Here is a 20,703-nt window from a genome sequence, read left to right on the forward strand (position 1 = left end):
AAGTTAATATGAAGCTACAAATTCATTAATTAAATATAGGCCTATTCTGTTTCTTATTCTGAAAATGCATCCTGCAGAATGCACCTGACAAAGAATTCTGTTAGCATAGACTTGCAAAGTTTAAATTTCCAACCATGTCCAGGAATCTGAGCTAATGAATTACATTATGGGACTAGGACCTTATTGCTTAGCACTTTTAGGGATTAGTTTGTAATTTTTTCTCTTTTGTTCTCCCTCTTCCCCAGATATGATGCCTCTCTTGCATAATTATGTGACCATTGACACTGATACTTTACTGTCTAACCCAAAGAATTTAGAAATCATTTACGCTATGTGTAAAAAGGTAAGGCTTCTGATTCTTGCTGTTATGCTTATTAGTGGTACTTTACAATCATAAAGAATAACAAAGTGACCTGAACATGCCAGCTGGTGGCTGGTCATTTCAGAACAAATCGATTTCAGAACGAAATGAAGTTTTGTCTCAGCTGAGTTTCAAATAGTCCGAGCACCTTCACACTTACTTTTATAGGAAAGTATATTCACAAACATTTGTGGGAGAAAGTTGCAGTGCTGTTGCTCATGTTGACTCTCTTCTATGAGCAGCTATTTCAGTAAGTAGAGGAATTCATGAGGCCTGATTACCTTGGGTTTTTGTATCTCTTAATTGTCAACTAAGGCGTGAACTCATCTGAAGTTCTTCCCACATTTATAATGTTTCTCTTTTATACTTATTCTCTCGTGTGTAATAAAGTATGAGATCACACTAGCTTTTCTCTGATTTGGGGCATTATAGAGTCTTCTGCATCTAGCTACCTGCTTGTTTTCAAGAAACTTATGAGGATTTAATGTGTTTGAGAATTCTGCTTTGTAAGGTTTGATTGACACTGGTCATGGGGTTGAAATGAACTGAGAGGAAACAGTCGGTTTCACACTCACACGCAGAGTGATTGCACGCATCTTGTTTTTAATCAGAAATTAGCCTAGGGACAGGACTTTACTTCGCCAGGCTGTTAAACTGCCAGTGTCTATTAGAACTGTAGTCGCAAAATGAAAGCAGAATGTAGAAAACATTAATGATTCTTTTTTTAGGTAACATTTATTTTAAAAAAAGAAAAGGTGATAAAGGGCATATAAACGATACTAACATTCATGAAGACCTGTAGAGATTTCTTCTGGATTTTTAAATTCAGCTTTAGCCATCTCTTCTTGTTTGTGTCCTGTAGAGATGGTTTCTTATCTTTCTTAATTCATCCCAAAATATGTTGTGGATGGATATGTAGATGCCATGTAGAGTTTTGAGTATATATGTATGGAGGTACAGGAGCACTTGCTTTCAAAGCTGCTTTTGATTAATACTGATTGATAAACTGATTTGTCATTCGGATTGGTAGGTATTAACAGGAGATGCAGGAGAAGATGCAGAGTGCCATGCTGCCAAACTCCTAGAAGTAATTGTTCTTCAATGCAAAGGACGGGGTATTGACCAGGTGATATACATTAAACAAGTTTTCTTTTTTTACTGGTTTCTAATGATATATGTATGATTCCTGAGAAAAGCAGTTGGAATTAGAGAATTTGAGGGAGATATAAAATGTAGGAATAAGGAAGAAGTACAGATAGAAAGATATGAATGAACTCAGGAGAGTTTGTGTTTTGTTTTTTGAGATTAGAGATTAGTGAGCATGACTGGAATGTGAAAATAAACTGAACAGTAAGAGTATGGTGTGATGTGCTGGCTTGTCTTTTCCTGCTTTCTCCTCATAACATTTTCCCTCCGATGCAAAACAAACATTAAGACTGTTGTGGCTGAGAAGTTAATTAGACAAAACAAACTGCAGAAATTGTTTCTCCAAGCAATATGAACTTGGTCATTTTGAATATTTTGAATTATTCAGTGCACTTGCAAATGAATAACTTTGTATGTAGAGGGTGGCTAGATCGTGATTGCTGGGAGAACCATAATCGCAATTTTATGGAGTTGCTTAGAACACACTTTAGATGGTTTATTTTTTCTATTGAGGGCTAAATTCTGGTCTCATATTCTTCATAACACTCCAGCCTAAATTACTTTAACTTATCATGTTTGATGTTGCCACAGTGCAATCCATTGACTTCAGTGATTAATTTTCAGTTAATTTCACTGAAACCAATATAATTTCACTACTGTAGAACTGAAATAATAGAAGATAAAAATGTGTCCTTGAAGATTTTATTTTTAAAAGAAATCTGGAAGGAATTAAAGTGTATTGCATGCGTTTGCATTGAAATAAGTATGTGGGGAAGGCTTAACTGAGCTATACAACTCTCTGAATTAAAATGGTGCACATTGAACTGAAGCTTACAAACTTAAACATTTAAAATGCTTTCCAAATTAATGCATAGCATAAACCTGCACCTTTAAATATATGTAGGTGCTTATTTTATTAGGTAGAAATATGCGTGTACTTGCTTTTATCTGAATAAACTTACTTGTTTCAAACTTCTAAGAAATTAAATATCACTTTACGTGTATTAGGTAAAACTTTTTCTTGCAGTTTTAGCTCACTTCAGTTTTTAATGCCTGTTAGTCTTAAAATTGTTGGATTCTTTTTATTCAAGGTGAGAGTGTCTTTGAATTCTTTTTAAAACTTCTTTCAGATTAAAACAAATTCCACTAAATGGCCCCAAATATTCTCCTTTGTGTTGAGAATAACCTTGGCATTTTTAGCTGAGAGAATAGTTGTTTTATAAGCATGAAATCAGAGGCTTAAAACGCTTTTATACTAGGAAATGAATAGAATGCATTCTTAGAATATACCTGGACTTCAGCTAACTCTGATAAATGTATTTTAAATTTTTGTATAATCTGGCAGGATATGTAATGTCTTCCCCCCCCCCCTTCTCCTTCGTAATTTTATGCCCAGTGTATTCCACTCTTTGTGGAGGCTGTTCTGGAGCGGTTAACAAGAGGAGTTAAAACAAGCGAGCTTCGTACCATGTGTCTTCAGGTTGCCATAGCTGCACTCTACTATAATCCTGACCTACTTCTACACACCTTAGAGAACATCAGATTTCCTCACAACCCTGAGCCCATCACTGCACAGTTCATAAACCAGTGGATGAATGACACAGACTGTTTTCTTGGGCAAGTATTGTGTTTTTATTTTTCAAAGTCCATGTTTTTGATTTTTTGTTCACTTCTGACTTGTATCCCTAGTTATCCTGATGCAAGAGATCTCATTTCTAGGTTAGTCTAAATAACAGTAACGCTAGCAAGGTCTAATTGCTGTGATGCAGGTAAAGGTGACCTATGCGTATTTATTTTTTCCTTGTCTGTTGAGTTATACACTGAATTTCCTGTGTTACAAGGAAACACACGAGAGTGCAATACATACTGTATGTTAGAATTCTTATAAGTTTCTTAGTCATGAACTATTCGCTTCTCCAAGAGATGATCCAGTATACACTGAGAGTAATATTCAGAGCTGACCAGCAGGATTTCAGGGAAATGTTAACTTTTTTTCTCAAATGCTACATATACATATTTTCTGTTTTGTATTTTCTGAAGTATTTTTAACTGCTCCATTTAATGTTAAAAAACATTATTCCCTCCGGTGAAAAATAAAACCCACACTCTGGTTTTAATCTCTGACAGTTGTTCATGTCAGTTTTTGCATATTTATCCTTATGCCATGGATGAATTGACTGTTTAGCACACTCCTGAACAAAAAGTGCATTCAGACCTCCCTTGAATAAGTGTGTACACTGAACTAGTGTGCGCTTAGGCAGGAACTGAACATTTTTAAAGTAAGTGTAGGGAGTGGACCAAGGCTGTCATGCGCTTGATGCTGTGCGGATCTGAAGTCCAGTTCTCAGTTGTTAGTGCTTGCCTCTCAGCTGAGATGTGGTGCCTAGCTGCAAGAGCTTCAAATCTGCTTAAGGGCAAAGCAGACAGTCAGATGTAGCTGACAACTCTCATTTTCCTGCTGTGAGTTATGTTTTGTCATTGGAGGCATGACATCCGACTGCAGATGTATGGACAGGCTTAGAACGTGCCTTCTCTGTGCAGAGTATATGCCAACATACTAAGTGAAGCGTCAGTGTTTTAGGAGTCGTGCCATGCATGAGCACAGAGCCAAAAGAGTCAGCTCCTGACCACAAGGATGCATACCTTATCCTGTAGCTTGTCGTTCTTCTCCTTCCTGTTTTTTACTGGCACAGTCTTGTTTCTCCCAATTCTAAACAAGTTAAACAGGCTCTAGTGGGCCTCTTATAAGATGGTTTCTCCACTCCCCAGTCATCTAGATAGCTTTTCTCTGTACCAGTTCTTATCTGAGTTTATCTTTCTTGAACAGAATTATACACTGTCTTGGTACAGCTGCATTAGTGCCTCAGTGTCCCTCTTGGTTTTACATTGTGTGGTACATGGTAGCATTGCATTATGTTTCTTCATAGTTGCAATACATCAGTGACTCCCAGTTACTCAGTGACCAACTAGTATACCTGGGTTTTGCTCTCAGCACGTCCTTTGTGATATTTTTAAAATGTGTACCAAATGTACTGTGTAAAAATGTGTTTTCTTCCCTCCCTTGTCCTAAGTACACAGTTCAGTGGGGTTAAGATGAAGGGACAGCAGTGTGTAGACTTGCAGCGTAGACTACCTTACTAGCAATAAAACTACTTGGAGATAGAAGAGAAATTGACTGCTTTGGTGTATGTAGGCTGTGTAGGCAGATCCTCGTTCATGTCTGAATTTGAAGGTATTACCATAACATTCTTTGTTTGAAGAAAAAAATCTTAAAAAGTTCTAAAATAGTTAAAAAGTGAGAAAAAAAATCTTGTCTTTCACTATACCAAAAATGGACAGTTCATATTATCAGAAGCATTTTGGCACAAGCTCTTCTACGTGCTGTGCATAGGAAATGGATATCCTATATCTTAACATAAATGCACCCATTATCATTTAGAGGGGTTACTTGAGTTGGTTAAAGTAGGCATAAGGGGCCCAGTGTCTCTCAGTTCTTTTGAAGTATCGGTGGCTGAAAAGTGGCACCCTTAATTCTGCCTCTCCCACACATTGTGGTAATATTACTGTTAATTTTCAAACTATTTTTATATCTACTGGCTTTAGAAAAGGGCAAGACTCTTTAGCATAAGGATTTCTATGTACTAATTTTTTACAGCTGAAGCCAAATTCTTGAGATTCAGCATTTTGTGCTGTCATTTTTCTACCAAATGTAAATGCTGAAAGCATACAGAGACATTATGAAAGAACATAATCCCTGTAGTTGGTAAACTTGTCATTCCTTTTTAAAAGAATTCTGAATATTAAAGAGATTGAAAGCCTTAAACAGTTCATCCTGGAGCATTCACTGAGAAGCTAGTCAGATCCAGAGATCTCTGCAGATTTGAGTAGTCTTCAACCTCACATACTCCCGTGAGCTACAACTTAACGTTCAGTTCTTTTGTGTTGCTTTTTGAAAATGTGTCACTTTCTACAACTACTGTTCAACTAAATCCTTCTTCAGAGCTGAGACAAAAGTTGACTAGGCTGTGAAAATGAAATACAGTCGTCATCATCATGCTAGATTTTGCTCAGACTGTGCAGTTGAACGGTAGCCAAAGATTAAAATCTCTCTCCTTTTGATATGCTGCTACCAGCAGTGATATAAATGTCTATGATACTGCTTAAATCCAAAAATCACTGTCTGTTCAGAGCCATCTCCTCAGTATGCAGCTTTCAGGTGTAGGGCTTTTGCTATAATACTGCTTGTTGGGAACTGTGATGTGATGTAACTGACCTTCTCCATTTCCCTCGGAAGGACAGGACTACTTCTAGAAGACCTTTTGATTTTAGAGCTGTCATCTGAACAGCAGCCAAACGCTGAAAGGCCTAAATGAACAGGAGGAGACAGAGTTGCAAAAGACATCTGGCTTCCTCGATACCTTTTCTTGGGCCCACCTCTGCAGACTTCATATTTGCATCAGTGAAGAATACTAGCAGGCACCCTGATCTGTACTATCATTTGTCTCTCCAACCATCATGCATAGCTGCTTTATTTTAGAGTTAGGTTGCTTTCCAGAAAGAGATGGTTTTAGGCTTGAATTCAGGTCAGCTGGTACAGTTACAGGTCCTAGAGAAACTGGAGAAGAGCAAAGTAAATCCACCTCCAGCTATTACGGACCAGGTGAATCTTACTGCCATTTCTTTGTCAGCCGTGCAGACTGTCTGTGACTTACCAGTAACAGAAGTTCTTTAATATACTTTGTCCATATGAATCCCCTGCCCTTTTCTCCTCCTTCTGCTTCTTTGAAGTCCTAGTATCCACAGATCCTGTTCTGACAAAAGAACTGAGAGGTAGTAGTCCTGTCTGTCTGTCTGTCTGTATGTTCTCAGGTTGGAGCTAACAGAAAGTGCTGGCCAAAAAAGCCCAATATTTCTTTAGCAGGACTTCTTCACTCATGAAATGGGATCCATGTGAATAATACATCTTGGGGAAAAAAAGCCGTTGCAGTAAGATAAGTAACTGTTCTTCCATGTTATTCAAAATATGGAAACTATTTAAAACTTTAGAATTTTGGAATGTTAGAAATAAACCAGGCAAGAACAGCTCAGAACTCATTATAAGACTATGCATAAATCCAACATATCATCATTGGAATTACACATCTGTGGGTGTGTCCATATACCACAGCATACTATATTTATTTCTAAATATATTTTCTCCAATTACTTCAAACTGAATAAGGGCAAAGGACTGAAAAGCCATTTGTAAAAACATTTGCTCCTCACTGCTTTCCATCTTTTCCCTGAGAGCCTGAAATGTGGGCAGAACTCATGCATGACCTATTCTTACATTAAAAATTATTCTGTGAAAACTGGGGTGAAAGGAAAACCTTACTTTTGTTTTGAAAAAAAGGTGATTTTTTTTTAAAAGCTGAGTAAGAGGATTTATTTTATAGGAGTTTAAATAGTTAGAAATCTTAGTTTTCTTGGAGTCGGGTATAAAATCCCAAACTTATACAAGAAAGCAAGGCTGGTTCCGACTTTGTAACTTGAAGGAAATGGCAGTTTGTCCAGGAAGTGCACTGATGTAATAGAAAGAAACTTGATCCTCACATAAAAGGAGCACAGCATACCAGTAAAGGAAGGGCTTAGTGATTTCTCTTTGAAATACTTTCAACTCAGTTTAAAATACAAAAGATTCTCAGATCTTTTTACTTTGTATTGAAACAAGTGTATTAGGTGCAAAAGGTCCTGCAGATTATGAAGACCACACACAGCTTGTTAAAAATAGACTTGCCTTGTAGTTGTGCACTGCACTGCCATATGCGACTCAAGAGTTCGCATGTTTAACATTCCAGGCTTAATATGCCATTGAGGGATTAAGCAGAGTCCATGATTGCTAGGGAGGGCTATTCTGTGTTGCTGGGCAAATAAGTAGGGATCTTGAAAGACAAAGCTCAAAGAGAATTGTGTTGAGGCTCCTTCGTGCAGACAGAAGGGTGCTGAAATGGTGAGCCTTTTGATAGCAAGGGAATGGAAGGATCTTGAAGCCATTCTTTGCCATTACAAAAATACATAAATGACACTAAACTGTTTTGCTTGTTGAATTTTGCTGGTACTTGATACAGCTGTGGCCTGGTAGAATGCTGAACTTCTGCCGAGGTGGATGCTTCTCCTGCTGTTTGTCTGTGCTGACAGGTGGAAGAAACAAGTCTCTTTCTGGCTCAGCTTCACTAAAGATGGCTTGATGCCTCAATTTCTGTGGTCCTGCTGGGCCTTCTAATAATGTACATATTCCAAAGGCATGTGTTCATTCTTACAACTTCTCCATGTAGATGCTTGAAAGTGGAGCATGACAAATATACTGTATTTGTTGGCCATTTGGGCTGATTCCTAAAGATGACCTTTAAACAGCAGTGCGTGAGTCTTCCACTTTCATTTGCTGTCCGGAAGAGGTAATTTAATATGAAGTTAAACCACTATGTACTACAATTTGTTGACTTTTTACTGTATTGCATTTTGGAATTGGCATTATATAACTATAGGTTATTCAAATGTGTTATAAAAGGTAGTGCCAAGTGATGTTAACTACTCTCATGCTTCATTATACATTTGGAGCTTGAAGAAATTTCATGGCCTCTCAGTGTGGATGCAGGATAGAAATCTTATGCATGGATTACAGAGCTTTGGTAAGACTTACATAAAGGTGATGGCAGAGAGAGGAGGTGGAAAAAGTTCTTTCCTTTTGTACTTACAATAAGGTCAACTATTCCAAAAAAGTTATGCTTTGTTCATAGGTAGCATCATCTTTAGGTAGAATTTTAATCTTCACAACGTTGGCATGTGAGCAAATGGTGATTAATTTGTTTTCAGGTAAACTGTGGTGACTAATTTGTGGTGATTAATTTGTTTGAATCAATTTCTTTTAATTTAATTTCTTTTTGCTATGTAGAAAAGATGAAAGCAGACCTTATTCCCCTGATTCAGTTTCCTTCATTTGTATGCCCCCTTTTTTTGCCACTTTCCTTTTGAGAAAAAGTATTTGTCTATTGCAGTTAGCCATGATGGAAGGACACTCTTTGCCTGCTTGCGGTTTGGTGCATTTTTCAACATGTGTAAGGGAGGGAAGCAGTCAAACCCAACATGACAAAGCATGTCTTTTAACGCATGTGACATTGTTTTTCTTGGAAGGACTTCTGTGGTCATAATGCTATGCATGATCTTATATAATTTATTTTTACTGTCAACTACTCTGAGAATGGAAACATTTCACTAAGCCCTAACAGGACTAAAAAAGTAGGTGGTATAATGAAACCTGTCCAGATCCCCAGCCTTGTTTAAGCACATGTAAAGTTCAGAAAGCTTTAATACATGATCACTTGAATATTATAGCTTAGTAGCATGTCATATGGGATGTTTGGTAATGAAATTGTAAGAGTTTTAAAATTGCATTTCTGTATTAATTTTTGAAATGATGGATTAAGCTATCTGATCCCCTATAAGTTTTATTGCTGTTTCTGTTATAACAGTATGGGCTCTTGTGCACATCTTGATAGTCTCTTCTCTCTCAACTTTTATCTTTTTCATTCCAACATGAAACAGACTCTACCAAGAGTCTGGAGGATGGCCATTCTCTACTGGTTGGAAATATTTTAAAATGATATAAGGGCTCCCCTGCTCCTTTGTTTTTCTGCCCCTATCCTGTTGCAGTTGTGCCAACAGTGCTGTGCTAGTGCATAGATGGAGGACTTCATAACATCAACTGATGCATGGATGCAGGGGCAAAGGAACTTATGTAGCAGCCAGCTCTGGAGGTTTGCTTTGTTTCTGTAGGGCCATGTTTGCTGGAGCTACTTGTCCTGCAGAAGTCTTGCACAGAAGCTGTCAGTATCAAATTGAATAGTTCAAACAAAACAACCTCCTCTTAAGCCCTTAATAGTAAAATACCAGTGTTAGAGGAATCGAATACTGGAGTTTCCGGTATCCTAAAGTAGGACCAAAGACTGTCTGTAGAGGCAGTTAGAGAATTTTTCCCTGTCTTGTTTGCAAATGATTTCTGTTTCTAGAACTCTAAATAAATAGATCATTATTTTTAAGAGCATAGGTTCTCACCTAGTTTCCTGGCTACGGCCACATAAAAATCATTCTGCTACTTATTTCATACATTTCTCTCCCTTCATTTACGTATAGTTTGTTTGTTTGTTTTCCTGGGGTCTACTCATTTGCAAGTACCCCATTTGAGTGTACTGCCTGTTATTCTCAATGCTGTGGAATTGTTTCTCTGCTCTCACTGGAGTCAGCAATGTGTCTCAAGTTAGTGTCAGAAATTGAATGCGTAATACAGCCATTCTGCTGGACTGCTCATAAACTTGTTTAAATACAGCAAGCCCTGTGGCGTTCCATAATAGCACCCTACAATTCCGGGCATTCCTCCTTCTCGTTACTCTTTATTGATAGTCTTTTTGCTAATTTCAGTCCCTGCAACAGTGCTCCTATCTAAGCCAATGCAAATTAATTTTCCATCCTATTGAATGATGATAATCTATATCAAATGTTTTACTAAAGAGAAGATACTTTACATAATCATTAGAGAGTATTTATTTAGCATTACAAACTTTGCATTTGGGAATCACAAACAATTGTCCCAGGAATTTGTCCAGTGCTTAAAAGGTATGTAATTTTTATCAGATACAGTACCTTCCAGTGGGGAACTTGCTTTCAGAACAAAAGAAATAATGTATTTAGGAGCTTAGAATATGGACTTAGGACAGGTGGTCTCTATGACATTGTCTCTGTCTTCTGCCGCAGCAAGTGCCAGGACTTTTAGCTGAAGTGCTTAGGAGTGAAGCAACAATACTATTTTTCTCTGCATATCTGTGCAGTGGAAATCTGTTTTTTGTCTAACAAGTGTGTGTTGTTTTAGACTCCATGACAGAAAGATGTGTATAATAGGACTGAGCATCCTAATGGAATTGCAGAACCGACCACCTGCAGTGGATGCTGTGGCTGCACAGATTGTCCCTTCAATTCTCCTCCTCTTCCTGGGCTTAAAACAAGTTTGCGCCTCACGAGAACTCACAGAACATGAGGATCATGCTAAAGATGAAAAACACGTTGCAGAAGATAATGGTAAAATCTCCCCTTTTCACATTGTGGATTTTGTCTGGATTTAATTTAAAGGGGGTAAGAAATTGCAGCTCATTTCTAAGACTCATTAGTCTGCTGAAAATAGCTAGACTTACTGGGTGCTTGAAAGATCACCTTAGGAATTTCCTCCCAAAATGTAATCAAAAGCCCTGTTTCAAAGTATAATAGCTAACACTTTGTGAAAGGGTAGTTTTGGTTCAGAAGTAACAATAAAACTTGCAAGTCTACTGTGCTGTTTTGTGAATGGGCTACATCCATCAACAGCCAGGGCTTTCTCATATAGGTAGCAGGAGTTTGCTAGGACTGTACTTGCCGTATTCTTGATTGCTGGAGAGAAACTGTTCCTGGTAGCCAGCTATTTTAAAGATCTGTTTTAGTGAACTTTGAAAGAAATCCTGGCAAGTCTTCTTTGTCCAGATGGAAATTCGCACACAGTGATTTGAGAAGTGGGGTTTCAGACAAGTGAAGGTTCCTTGCATAGAATGACCTCTTATTGCTGTGGCTGGCAGAAGGGAAAAAAATGCCCAAAGGATAGGTGGTAGAAGGAGTTGTGAGGAGTAAATTTTGGACAACTTTTCAGGCAGATACATGTGAATCTATTTGACTTGCAACAGGAAATAGATGGTTTGAGGTCTGAAAATTAAATTGGGTTTAAATAGATTATATAATCCACTAAAATTTCACACATGGTTGTTCTGTAATGGAATTACAGAATTCTTCTCAATGCATAGGAATACAGTATGGAAACTGCACAGTAATTTTCAAATCTGTATGCTGTGGTTCAGTCCCTCTGCTTGTTGCAGATATGTCCGTCTTTATTCTGTCTATCATGTTAACACTGGAAGAACTGAAGGTTTGGGATTGGAGGGGAGAATTTTTTTTTTCTGCTTGTTTACAACTCAGAAATGGTTTTCCTTAAGTGAGAAATAGCAATTTTTATAATTGCATGTTGGAGTTGCTTTTAATCCAGAGTATAACAGTGGTTTCATAAACAGGATGGAAAGTAAAGCTAATAAAGGACCACGCTGAAGAATAGCAAGAAGGACATTTGGTGTATATCTAGTTTTCTCTTTATTTTGTGTCAATTTGTAAAGTATGTGCAAGTCTTTATTTGTTCATCATTTGAAAAGCACGGTGATGGGATGCTGTCATAGACAAAGTTGCTCAAAATGTCAGGATTCTGTGATTGCGGAATGACTGTGCACACATGAAGAAAAAAAAAAAAAAAGAGGTCAGTTTCACATTCCCCAGTTCTTGCCAGAAACAGAAGTGTTACCGATCTTGACTGTAGGAAATGTTTTAACAGCTTCATTCCTCCAGTTCTTCTAAGAGGCAGGGGTATTAATAGAGGGTCTCTTTTTCAACCAAAAAAATAGATTAATTTGTTGTTCTTCATTCATCAGTCATTGTTAATAATTTTTAAACTTTATTTTACAAAATAAATCAATGCTTTTGCAGAAGAAATACCAAGTGATGAAGAGGAGACAAATGAAGTGAGCCAGGCAATGCAGGAGAACCATGGTGGAGGCAGTGGCAATGGTGGTGGTGGTGGAGAGGAAGAGGACGATGACGATGATGACGACGACGACGACTGGGATGAAGATGCTTTGGAAGAGACTGCTCTTGAAGGGTTCAGCACACCTCTTGACCTTGAAAACAGTGTTGATGAATACCAGTTTTTTGCACAAGCACTTTTAGGTAGGTGTATGGTGGTTGGCAGAATGCTATAACATGATGAAATAGTTTGGAAATGTCTATGGTCATCACTGGGGAAAACCCTTTTCTGTGTTATGAGTAATAATTTAGATTATTGAAATTGAAAAATGTGATTTTATGTTTTAATGCTAGTCATAAAATTATTTAGCTAACAAGTACCACAAAAAGCAGATGGCAGCAAATACAGCCTGAGACTAATTCTCTTCATGCTCTCTTTCAGAACTTTCCAACCACAGCCTAAATATGTGGGTCTCAGTCACTAGAGAGAATGCTATATATAGAAACATTTGTCACTGTCTAGATGTTAAAATCATAATGGAAAAATTATTTTCGCCTTCTCCAGAGTGTTTGACAAACCCTGTTGCTTTTATTTTTGATATGAGTCTTAAATTAAAAGATTAACTTCATCATTGTCTGTGAATAATGGTCACACTGTTAATTCCGTGTTTCAGAAAGCAGAGCATGTAATTAAGTTCCCCAAAATGGATTGCTTCTATTACAGAAGAATTCTGTTCTAACAAACTGATGGGAATAATAGATCTTTTTTGCAGTGCACATTCTGTTTTTAAACCAACTAGGGATTCTGTGTGTTTCATTTTGTTCTTCCAAAATGGACTTGCCACGTAAGTTGGTTGTCACTTTTCCTCCGTTCCTGTTCTGACAGCGGTGCAGAGCCGAGATGCAGGCTGGTACCATTCGCTGACAGCACCTTTGAGTGAGGATCAGAAGAAACAGCTGCAGGAAATTTATACATTAGCAGAACACCGGCGAAGTGCTGCAGGTGAGTCACTTCTCCTGGGCCGTTTTATATGTTGCAGGGATTTTGGAACTGCATCTAATCTGTAGCAACAGAGAGAATGAGTCTTTGTGCTAATTAATGTGAGTCATATAGGAGGCCTGAGAAGTGTGAGTAGGAAATTGTGCCCATATTTTCCCTTGCCTGGAAGTGCGTGTTACTCAGAGAGATTACTGTTGCCTGTAATTAATTGCCTCCTCATTGACATGTGCTGCTGTTTGAACAGGGTCCAAACTAGTTTTGCACAATCTGCCATTTGAAATGAAGAGCAAATAAAGGCAATACCTGGCTGTCAACCAGTCATTTAATGAAGATTACTGTAGATCATTGTATAGATCATTTAACAGCTTTTTAACTTTTTAACCACTAACCTTGCCTTCACAGTCAGCGTAAGGTTTTGGAAGTTTAAAAAGCTTGTGTCATTGAAGATAACTTCTAGTTTAATCAAGAAGCATGAAGAATAGTGTCACATACAATTATTTTGTAATGGATTAATTTCTCAGTTCTGCTCTAGAGATGCATGTGTTTATACATTTAAAGAAAATCCGAGTATAATTTATTGCTGTCAGTGCATTTAGGGAATCAAATTTTGACTCGGCAACTTTCCATTCTTAGCTGAAGTGTATTATCTCTGGCAAAAGTGTTCTCTATAGACCATTTTTCATATGTTTTCCCTTCTTTGAATTCTAGAGACTAAGACAATAGAACAACAAAGTGGCTACACATTTGACAACAAAGGACTGATCACAGCATTTAACTTTGCCGGAAATAATCCTGGTGGCAACTGAAGGAGAAACTGCAAAGGTCAATGGGAAGGGTTTCATCGTTACATTTTATTAAAATCATCATGACTTCTGAGTGATAGGGGAGGGTAATTTAATGCTGCTAAAGGTTTCTTGGAATATAGCAGTGTGCTTCCCCCACCAGAATGCTCTTTCTAACCAGCTACTGTAATGTACAAATTCTTGTGGTGTTTTTATAATTTGATGGACTGAAAAGGAAACATTTGTCCTCAAGGAACCTGAATGACTGGGAGGGGGCCAGGTTGCATCTAATTGAGTTGCACTTCTCAGGTTTTTGCTGTGCAGAATTGATAGATTCATATGGATAACAGTGCCTTCTGTTGTACGTGGATTGCCTGAACAAATGAATTTTGGAGTGCATTATAATTTTTTAAGTGTAAGGACATTTCTAGATACACTGTAAGCCTTGGGTCCATGTTTTCCTGTTATCTGCCTTTTACTACATAATTTAATTGTTTGTTGGTTGCATACACATTGCTGGATTCAGAGTGTTATCTCATCTTCCCTATTTGGTGCAGACCAAATGTGCATAGGGAAGCGCCTGTTGTAATTGTAAAGCGTACACTGGTGGTGTGAAAGTGTCTTAACAAAATGCAGATTTTCCCTTGATACAGTGGCTTTAATTTATTTTCCCTAGCCATGAAAGTAGCTCACTTGAGTTATGATGGCACACATGACCTGGCAGGTTTATATCCTAAATCTACATTGATATTACCTCCTGCCTGCAGAAGTGGTGTGGCCCTTGCATGTAGATGTTCTACATGACAACTTTTTATCTCCACTATTTTCCCTGAATACTGGATTTTATTTGGGCTCCTGCAAACTGCTTTTCTGTTTTTATTAATTCATTACCATTCCAGTGGTAGTACTGAACAATGTAGTACAAACTATTTACAATATTTTATTTATCTCAGTAGAAGGAAAAACAGCTCCAAAACTTTTTTTCTTCTTACTCTTACACTTCTGTGATTGAATTTCTGCTCTGCATTCCATTTGGCTCTTCTTGTCCCATGTTGAAATTTAATTATCTGCCAGATTTTTTTTCCTAAATCCCAAAGATTGGTTTCTCATAAATTCAAATATATGTTACTGGACCTTTGTGAATATGTTCATGTGGTGAGAAGCTTACCATATGAGAAATCTGATTTCCATAGGTGGCCCTTCTCTAGGTCTACTGGGATCACAGTGGTATAGACTAAATAAATAGGGGTGCTTTAGAAAGTCTTAAAAGCTTGGATTGGAGACTTTTTAATCCAGATTTTGTCTCTATATGTTAATTTCTCTGTGACTTAAATACATTTACCAAGCAGTGTTAACCATATGTGGTTAAGTATTTCTTTGGAGCAGTGCCTCAACTGAAAAGTCAAAGCCGTTCCTTTACCCCCATCAAATTTTCAACAATTGCAAAGAGTTGCAGATTGCTGGCCCTGCTCTGTGCTGAAGCTTTCATTTTTTATATAGATGTTGGAGTAATAATATTTCAGTCTGATAAATCTGAAGCTCTCTACTCCCTGGCTTCAGGACAGGGCCACAGTGTCTCTGTCTTTCTCCTTGCCCCATAACCTGGAATCTCCTCATGCTCGCACTTATGGAGCAGGAGGTTTCTGGCTGCTTTCTGTATTCCTGAGTCTTTGTGTCAGACTCTCTCCAGTGCTGTTCTCTGCTGCTCGTTTTTTTTCACAGTAGCTGCAGAGAAAATGGGCCTGGTTCATGTAGGTTTTTCTGTGCTGCTATTCATTCAATAGCAATAGTGAATTCAGTAGTGAAAAATTCCCTTTTCTGGGTCTGTTGTATATATAGAAAACGGTGAGAAGCACAGGGTCTGTATTTTCAAAACTAAACAATACGTTGAACTGCATTAGGCTGACAGGCTCTTTAAGCTCAAACAGCAGAGAGCAGGGCCTCACACCTTTATTTTAAAAGTTAGGCCATGAAAATCGCTGGTCACTTTTTCTAATTTAGTATTAACCAAAATGGTAGGAAGGCGTTACATCAAGTTTAGTGAATTTCTCAGAAACCTTCGAAGTTTTGAAATCATTCACAAATTTAAAAGTGTTTTTTTGGAACTAAAGGTTGTTGACAACTTCTGTCTTACCTGACAATGGAAGTTAAGAATTAGGCAGGTGAAATGTTTAAGCCCTTTATTACTTCATTTGTAAAAATGAGACTGTCAAGTGAGATTTCTTTCAAAGCCCTTTTTCCCTCTCTACACTGACATGCAGAGTAGAAAAGGGATTTATTTTTCTTCTGCTAATGAGGTTGCCTGCACAGTCACAAACTAATATTTAGGAATTAACATGTTCAGGGAAAAATCTGCTTTTGCACAGCATCATCTTTGTGTCACTCAACTGAACTATGGCTGCTCCTATTTCTGCTGCTTGTGCACTTTTCCAGTCAACTGCCAAGAAAATTTCATCCAGATGTTTCTTACAAGGAGTTTAATCATCAGCGTGAAGTTGGGAATCTTCGTTGTGTCATTTTGCAGTTGAGGTCAGAGATGTCTGAGGGGATGGCATGTAAAAGGGTTAAATGCCCTTCCCTTCCCAAGAGATTCATAAGCAAATGTTTCTACTGGCAAAAGCAAACATTAATTATTTTATTCTTTTTTTAAAAGGAATTTCATCCAAGAAGATTTATTGGGCTCTAGCCTCCCCTTTAACATATGGTTCTCTTTTAACACGATAAATACCTGTTTGTACATGATCATAAATAGGTAATGGATTTTAAGAATTTCTTCCTGAGTTGTGTCCAGCTTTGTACTACATTAAAGGGAGAGTAACACAAATGTGCATTACTGTCTCACTTTGAAGCCAAGGTAATCATTGAATTTCAAATACCAGCAACAGTTAACCAAGCGTGATCTAGTTGCTGTTGGAAATACAGACTCATGAATGTATTGTAAAATAAAACAAAGGCTGATAACCAGTGACCTATGTTGCCCCATGCCCATGTTCCCAGAGCGTGAAGATAACTTATATGGGCACCATGGGGACTTTACATATGAAATTAGCATTGTATAGGTTATAATCATAGCAAATGTTAACTTGTATGATCAGCTGCTTTTTCAGATAAAATTAACTGGGTGTTGAATTTCAAATGCTGTTTTGTCACTCTTAAAAGGAAAATAAGAATCACCACATATTTTGGCTGCTTCTTTTTGCTCTTTTTCTTTCAAAGTTAAAGTATGCGGTTTGCTTATATAACAAAGCAAAATGGCCAGCTCCAGGAAGAGAGGACAATATTAAGCTAAGGAAAAAGTGAAAAACAAAATAAACCACCACCAACAACAAAAAACCCCACACATGCACAGTCTGATTGAAATGGATGTGCTTCGGGAGAATAAGTGACACAGTGATATGGTGATATTCTTTGCTTTAGGGTGGAACAGTGCCTGTGGGCTGTTGGGGAGATATGAAATGAACTGCTGTAGGACATGCCATTTGCCCATGAAGTACAAGCAGTTTGTATCTCTGGATTCCATCATATATTTTAGATGAGAGAAGGTAGGACAGTAGAGGATTTTTTGTCATTATAAAACAGGAGTCTGTCTTGAGACTTTTGTGAGCCAAAGGAATTGTAGACGACACGAATGATTAACTATCCTTTGTTTCCAGAATACCTTTTAGCCCATTTTTCTCTCTCCTTTCCTTCCCCTTGAACCATTATATTATCAGACATTTCAGAGGATTTTCAAAATATCTGAAAAGATAAAGCTTAAAGTTTTTTAAGTGCTTTTGGTCATGAAGCTATGCATTCTGTCTGATGCATGTGCATCTACAGAATGAAGTCTCTCATTTGACATGTACAACTGATACAGAAATATAAAATCCCCTCATCTTTGCAGTTTGAGAGGAACAGTTCTGTGATTTGCTTCTTAAAATGGTGGATCTTAAAATGATACTTTGAAATCTTTACACATGGTACTTAAATTAACTCAAAAGATAGGTAAGAATGCACTACTGTACCGGAGTACACAGGCCTAATTGTGCTATATGCCCCAGTCAGTCTTTTGAAAATGTTAGGCAGCCTGGTGGTCAGCTCCTCATGGATCTCTGCCTCTGAATGAGGACTTTCTTCCAAGTCCGAGAGGCCCTATATCTCTGTAGGTGGACAAAGAATCGTATTTTCCTCATCACAGCAAAGCACACAGCAGGTACAGCTACTGACTTCTTGGAAGGATGAGTAAAAACAGCAGTCTTTGCTTTTGGATGTCAAGCCTTACCCCAAACAGATGGGATACAGTAGAGATGGATATTCCCAGTGTGTTGAAGGAAGCCAGACACTATTCCAGACACCAGAAAGCCTTAGCAGAAAGCCATATCATAAAGGGGATATAGAAACAGGCTGAGCTGCTTGTTTTAGACATCTCTTCAACTGCTACTACTGCTGTAAGCAAACCATATTCAAAGCAAAGTAGTACTAAAGCAGTGCTTGTGCACTAGACAGGTAAAAACGTCCCTGGCCTGTGGATCTAATCACAGTGCTCACTGCAAATGCACTCAGATGCTTTTAAAATGGAATACGCAACATCCGTCCACATGTCAGTACCCTGAATTTGACAGCTGTTAATGAAAGGTGAAAACTTAGTGTGATTTTTCCTGGCAGAGAACAGATGCAAACAGATACAAAAGGTCTCGGAACCTCTTGTCCTTGAAGCTGGCTGATGTGCAGTTACCTAGGGGAGACAGTGGCATTACAGCCTTTCTTAAAGACTGTCAACATACCTCCTAAAAAGCTACCTAAAGTGCTCCACGTCAAGGGAGCCAAGTGATCAACCACTCCCTGACTAATGGGTTTTGGGGAACAGTGATTCAGAGAGAACCTCCAGGCATCTGTAATTGTGATGATGTAGGAATTGGGAAAGTATCCATTTAAATTGAAATGATGTGTTTGGTATGATTTTAGATCCTGCACTGTTCCCAGTTTTGCCTGGGTCTTCTAGACAAGTGCCCAAGAATTTTGTGCTGTGCCTTCCTCCAGGAAGAGAATGTGCTTGACTTCTTGGGCAGCCCTAAGTTTGGGACAATGCTTTGAACTTGGTGAGGATCAGAAGGCGATTTTGGTTGGAAGATGATAGTTATCCGCATCAGGGAAAACGAAGTGGAAGCTGAATACCAGTGCTGAGATTCTCCTAATAGGCTGCATTGAAGTTCACAATTTTAAGTGCTTGGCTATGTGCATAGTGTGGTAGGAGATGTACTTTCAGATGCATTGATTTTTCCAGTGTGAATTCATTCCACAGTGGCAGCTCTCCTGAGGCAAATGGATGGAGGACTGCTCAGGGGCTGCCTGCTGGACCATTCTGGATTATGCAATATGCAGTGATATGCAAAATCTGAAAAATGATTTAATAGATGAAGTTGTTGAGCATCAAAACTGAGTGTTTTCTTTAAATGTGATTTTAATATCGCGTCCAGTTATGTTTTGATTTTCATGTTTCTTGCCCTCACTCAAAATGCAAGATTACCACATGATGTGTAGGCCTACTGATTTTTCACAGGACTGTTTACCATTTAAAGTGTTTTTCCAGAGCTGTCCCTTGTTTTGAGATATTTTCAACATGTTTGTGTTAGTAAAGTTGCACATATCCCTCTCTCACTGCTTTCCACACACAGAGATCTTGGAAATGGACCTAACAAGAGGAAGAAGAGTGTTTTGAAAAGAGAAGATTATGCATAGGCAGGTTATTTTTAGAAAACAGAACAACTGTGGCCTCTGAAGAAAATGTGAAACAAGATAAATATACAAAAGTGCATGAGGTAAAGAAATGAGTATAAAACAATGTAAATGAAACTCCATTCTTTGATCACAGCTGTAATGTTTTACTTTTTCATTGCCAAACAATGTGTGAAAATTGCTTTGGACTGCATGTACTGTTGGTAATATGCTTAACATAAATAGCCTGAAATATTTTGGGGCTCTGAAAGAGGGCAGGCAGATTTCTTCTGCTTATTAAAGGAGATATGAGTCCATGCTTGTAGTGACTAGAGGGAGACCACTCTGTACTATGTTAGCAGGTTGGATTGCAGGATCCAGAGGCCTAAAATACTACACTGAGTTGTCTTTGAGGGCAAGAATTAACAAATGCAAAACATGCATTGATGACAAGACGAACCTCTTCCTAACTTAAAGAATTCTGTACAGTGTTCTCTTAAGCTGTGCTGAATTTGTTTTAAAAATAGTAATAAATCTTAGTGCTTAGGTTGAATGTTACATCTGTTGTGCATTTATATGGGAGGAGTAATATTTCTTAAAAAAATGTGTAATGTGCCACCTACCAAGGATCCCAGTCTCATTTTATAGCCTCTCTTCATACAGCCATAAAACTTACTTGCAAGAACGTACCAGAATTAATTTTTAACAAATGTATGCATTACCCAAGTTAGTGTGTGCATTTGTGTAGTGATGGGTGTTCGTTACTCTCAGACTTGCTATGACTGCTACTCCCAGGCATGATTTGCCTGTGAAAGAGCGTAATTGAATATGAAGTTCATGAGACCATAAATGATCATACAGATACAATTTTCCAAAATATCAAAATAGTGCAGATACTGATCTTGCATTCCTGTGACAGGGGATTGCACTGGAGCTTGGACCAGTCCTCTATGTGTGGAATTCATAAAAATGATAGTTTTATCCAGCCTCCACAGGACAAGAGATTAATCTTGCTGAAACAGCTAGCCTGGTATTTACATCAATGGAGTATTTCCCTGACTATGAGTTGCAGAAATAGCCTGTTTGCTGGATTGCGCTGT

General features: G+C 38.0%; 1 protein-coding gene across 2 annotated transcripts in view; it reads left to right on the forward strand.

Annotated features, from left to right (window-relative positions):
* Positions 1-20,161, forward strand: part of IPO8 (importin 8) — a 51,861-nt gene extending 31,700 nt beyond the window's left edge. For both annotated transcript variants that reach the window (XM_026116912.2, XM_064514655.1), the window contains 7 exons: positions 246-343; positions 1,392-1,487; positions 2,904-3,124; positions 10,410-10,615; positions 12,092-12,331; positions 13,014-13,130; positions 13,836-20,161. In XM_026116912.2, coding sequence (XP_025972697.1) covers positions 246-343; positions 1,392-1,487; positions 2,904-3,124; positions 10,410-10,615; positions 12,092-12,331; positions 13,014-13,130; positions 13,836-13,933 — 1,076 coding nt within the window. In that variant the 3' untranslated portion in view covers positions 13,934-20,161. The remainder of the gene's footprint in view (positions 1-245; positions 344-1,391; positions 1,488-2,903; positions 3,125-10,409; positions 10,616-12,091; positions 12,332-13,013; positions 13,131-13,835) is intronic.
* Positions 20,162-20,703: the final 542 nt, after the last annotated feature.

This window comes from Dromaius novaehollandiae, chromosome 1, assembly GCF_036370855.1.
Source record: "Dromaius novaehollandiae isolate bDroNov1 chromosome 1, bDroNov1.hap1, whole genome shotgun sequence".
Taxonomy (NCBI): domain Eukaryota; kingdom Metazoa; phylum Chordata; class Aves; order Casuariiformes; family Dromaiidae; genus Dromaius; species Dromaius novaehollandiae.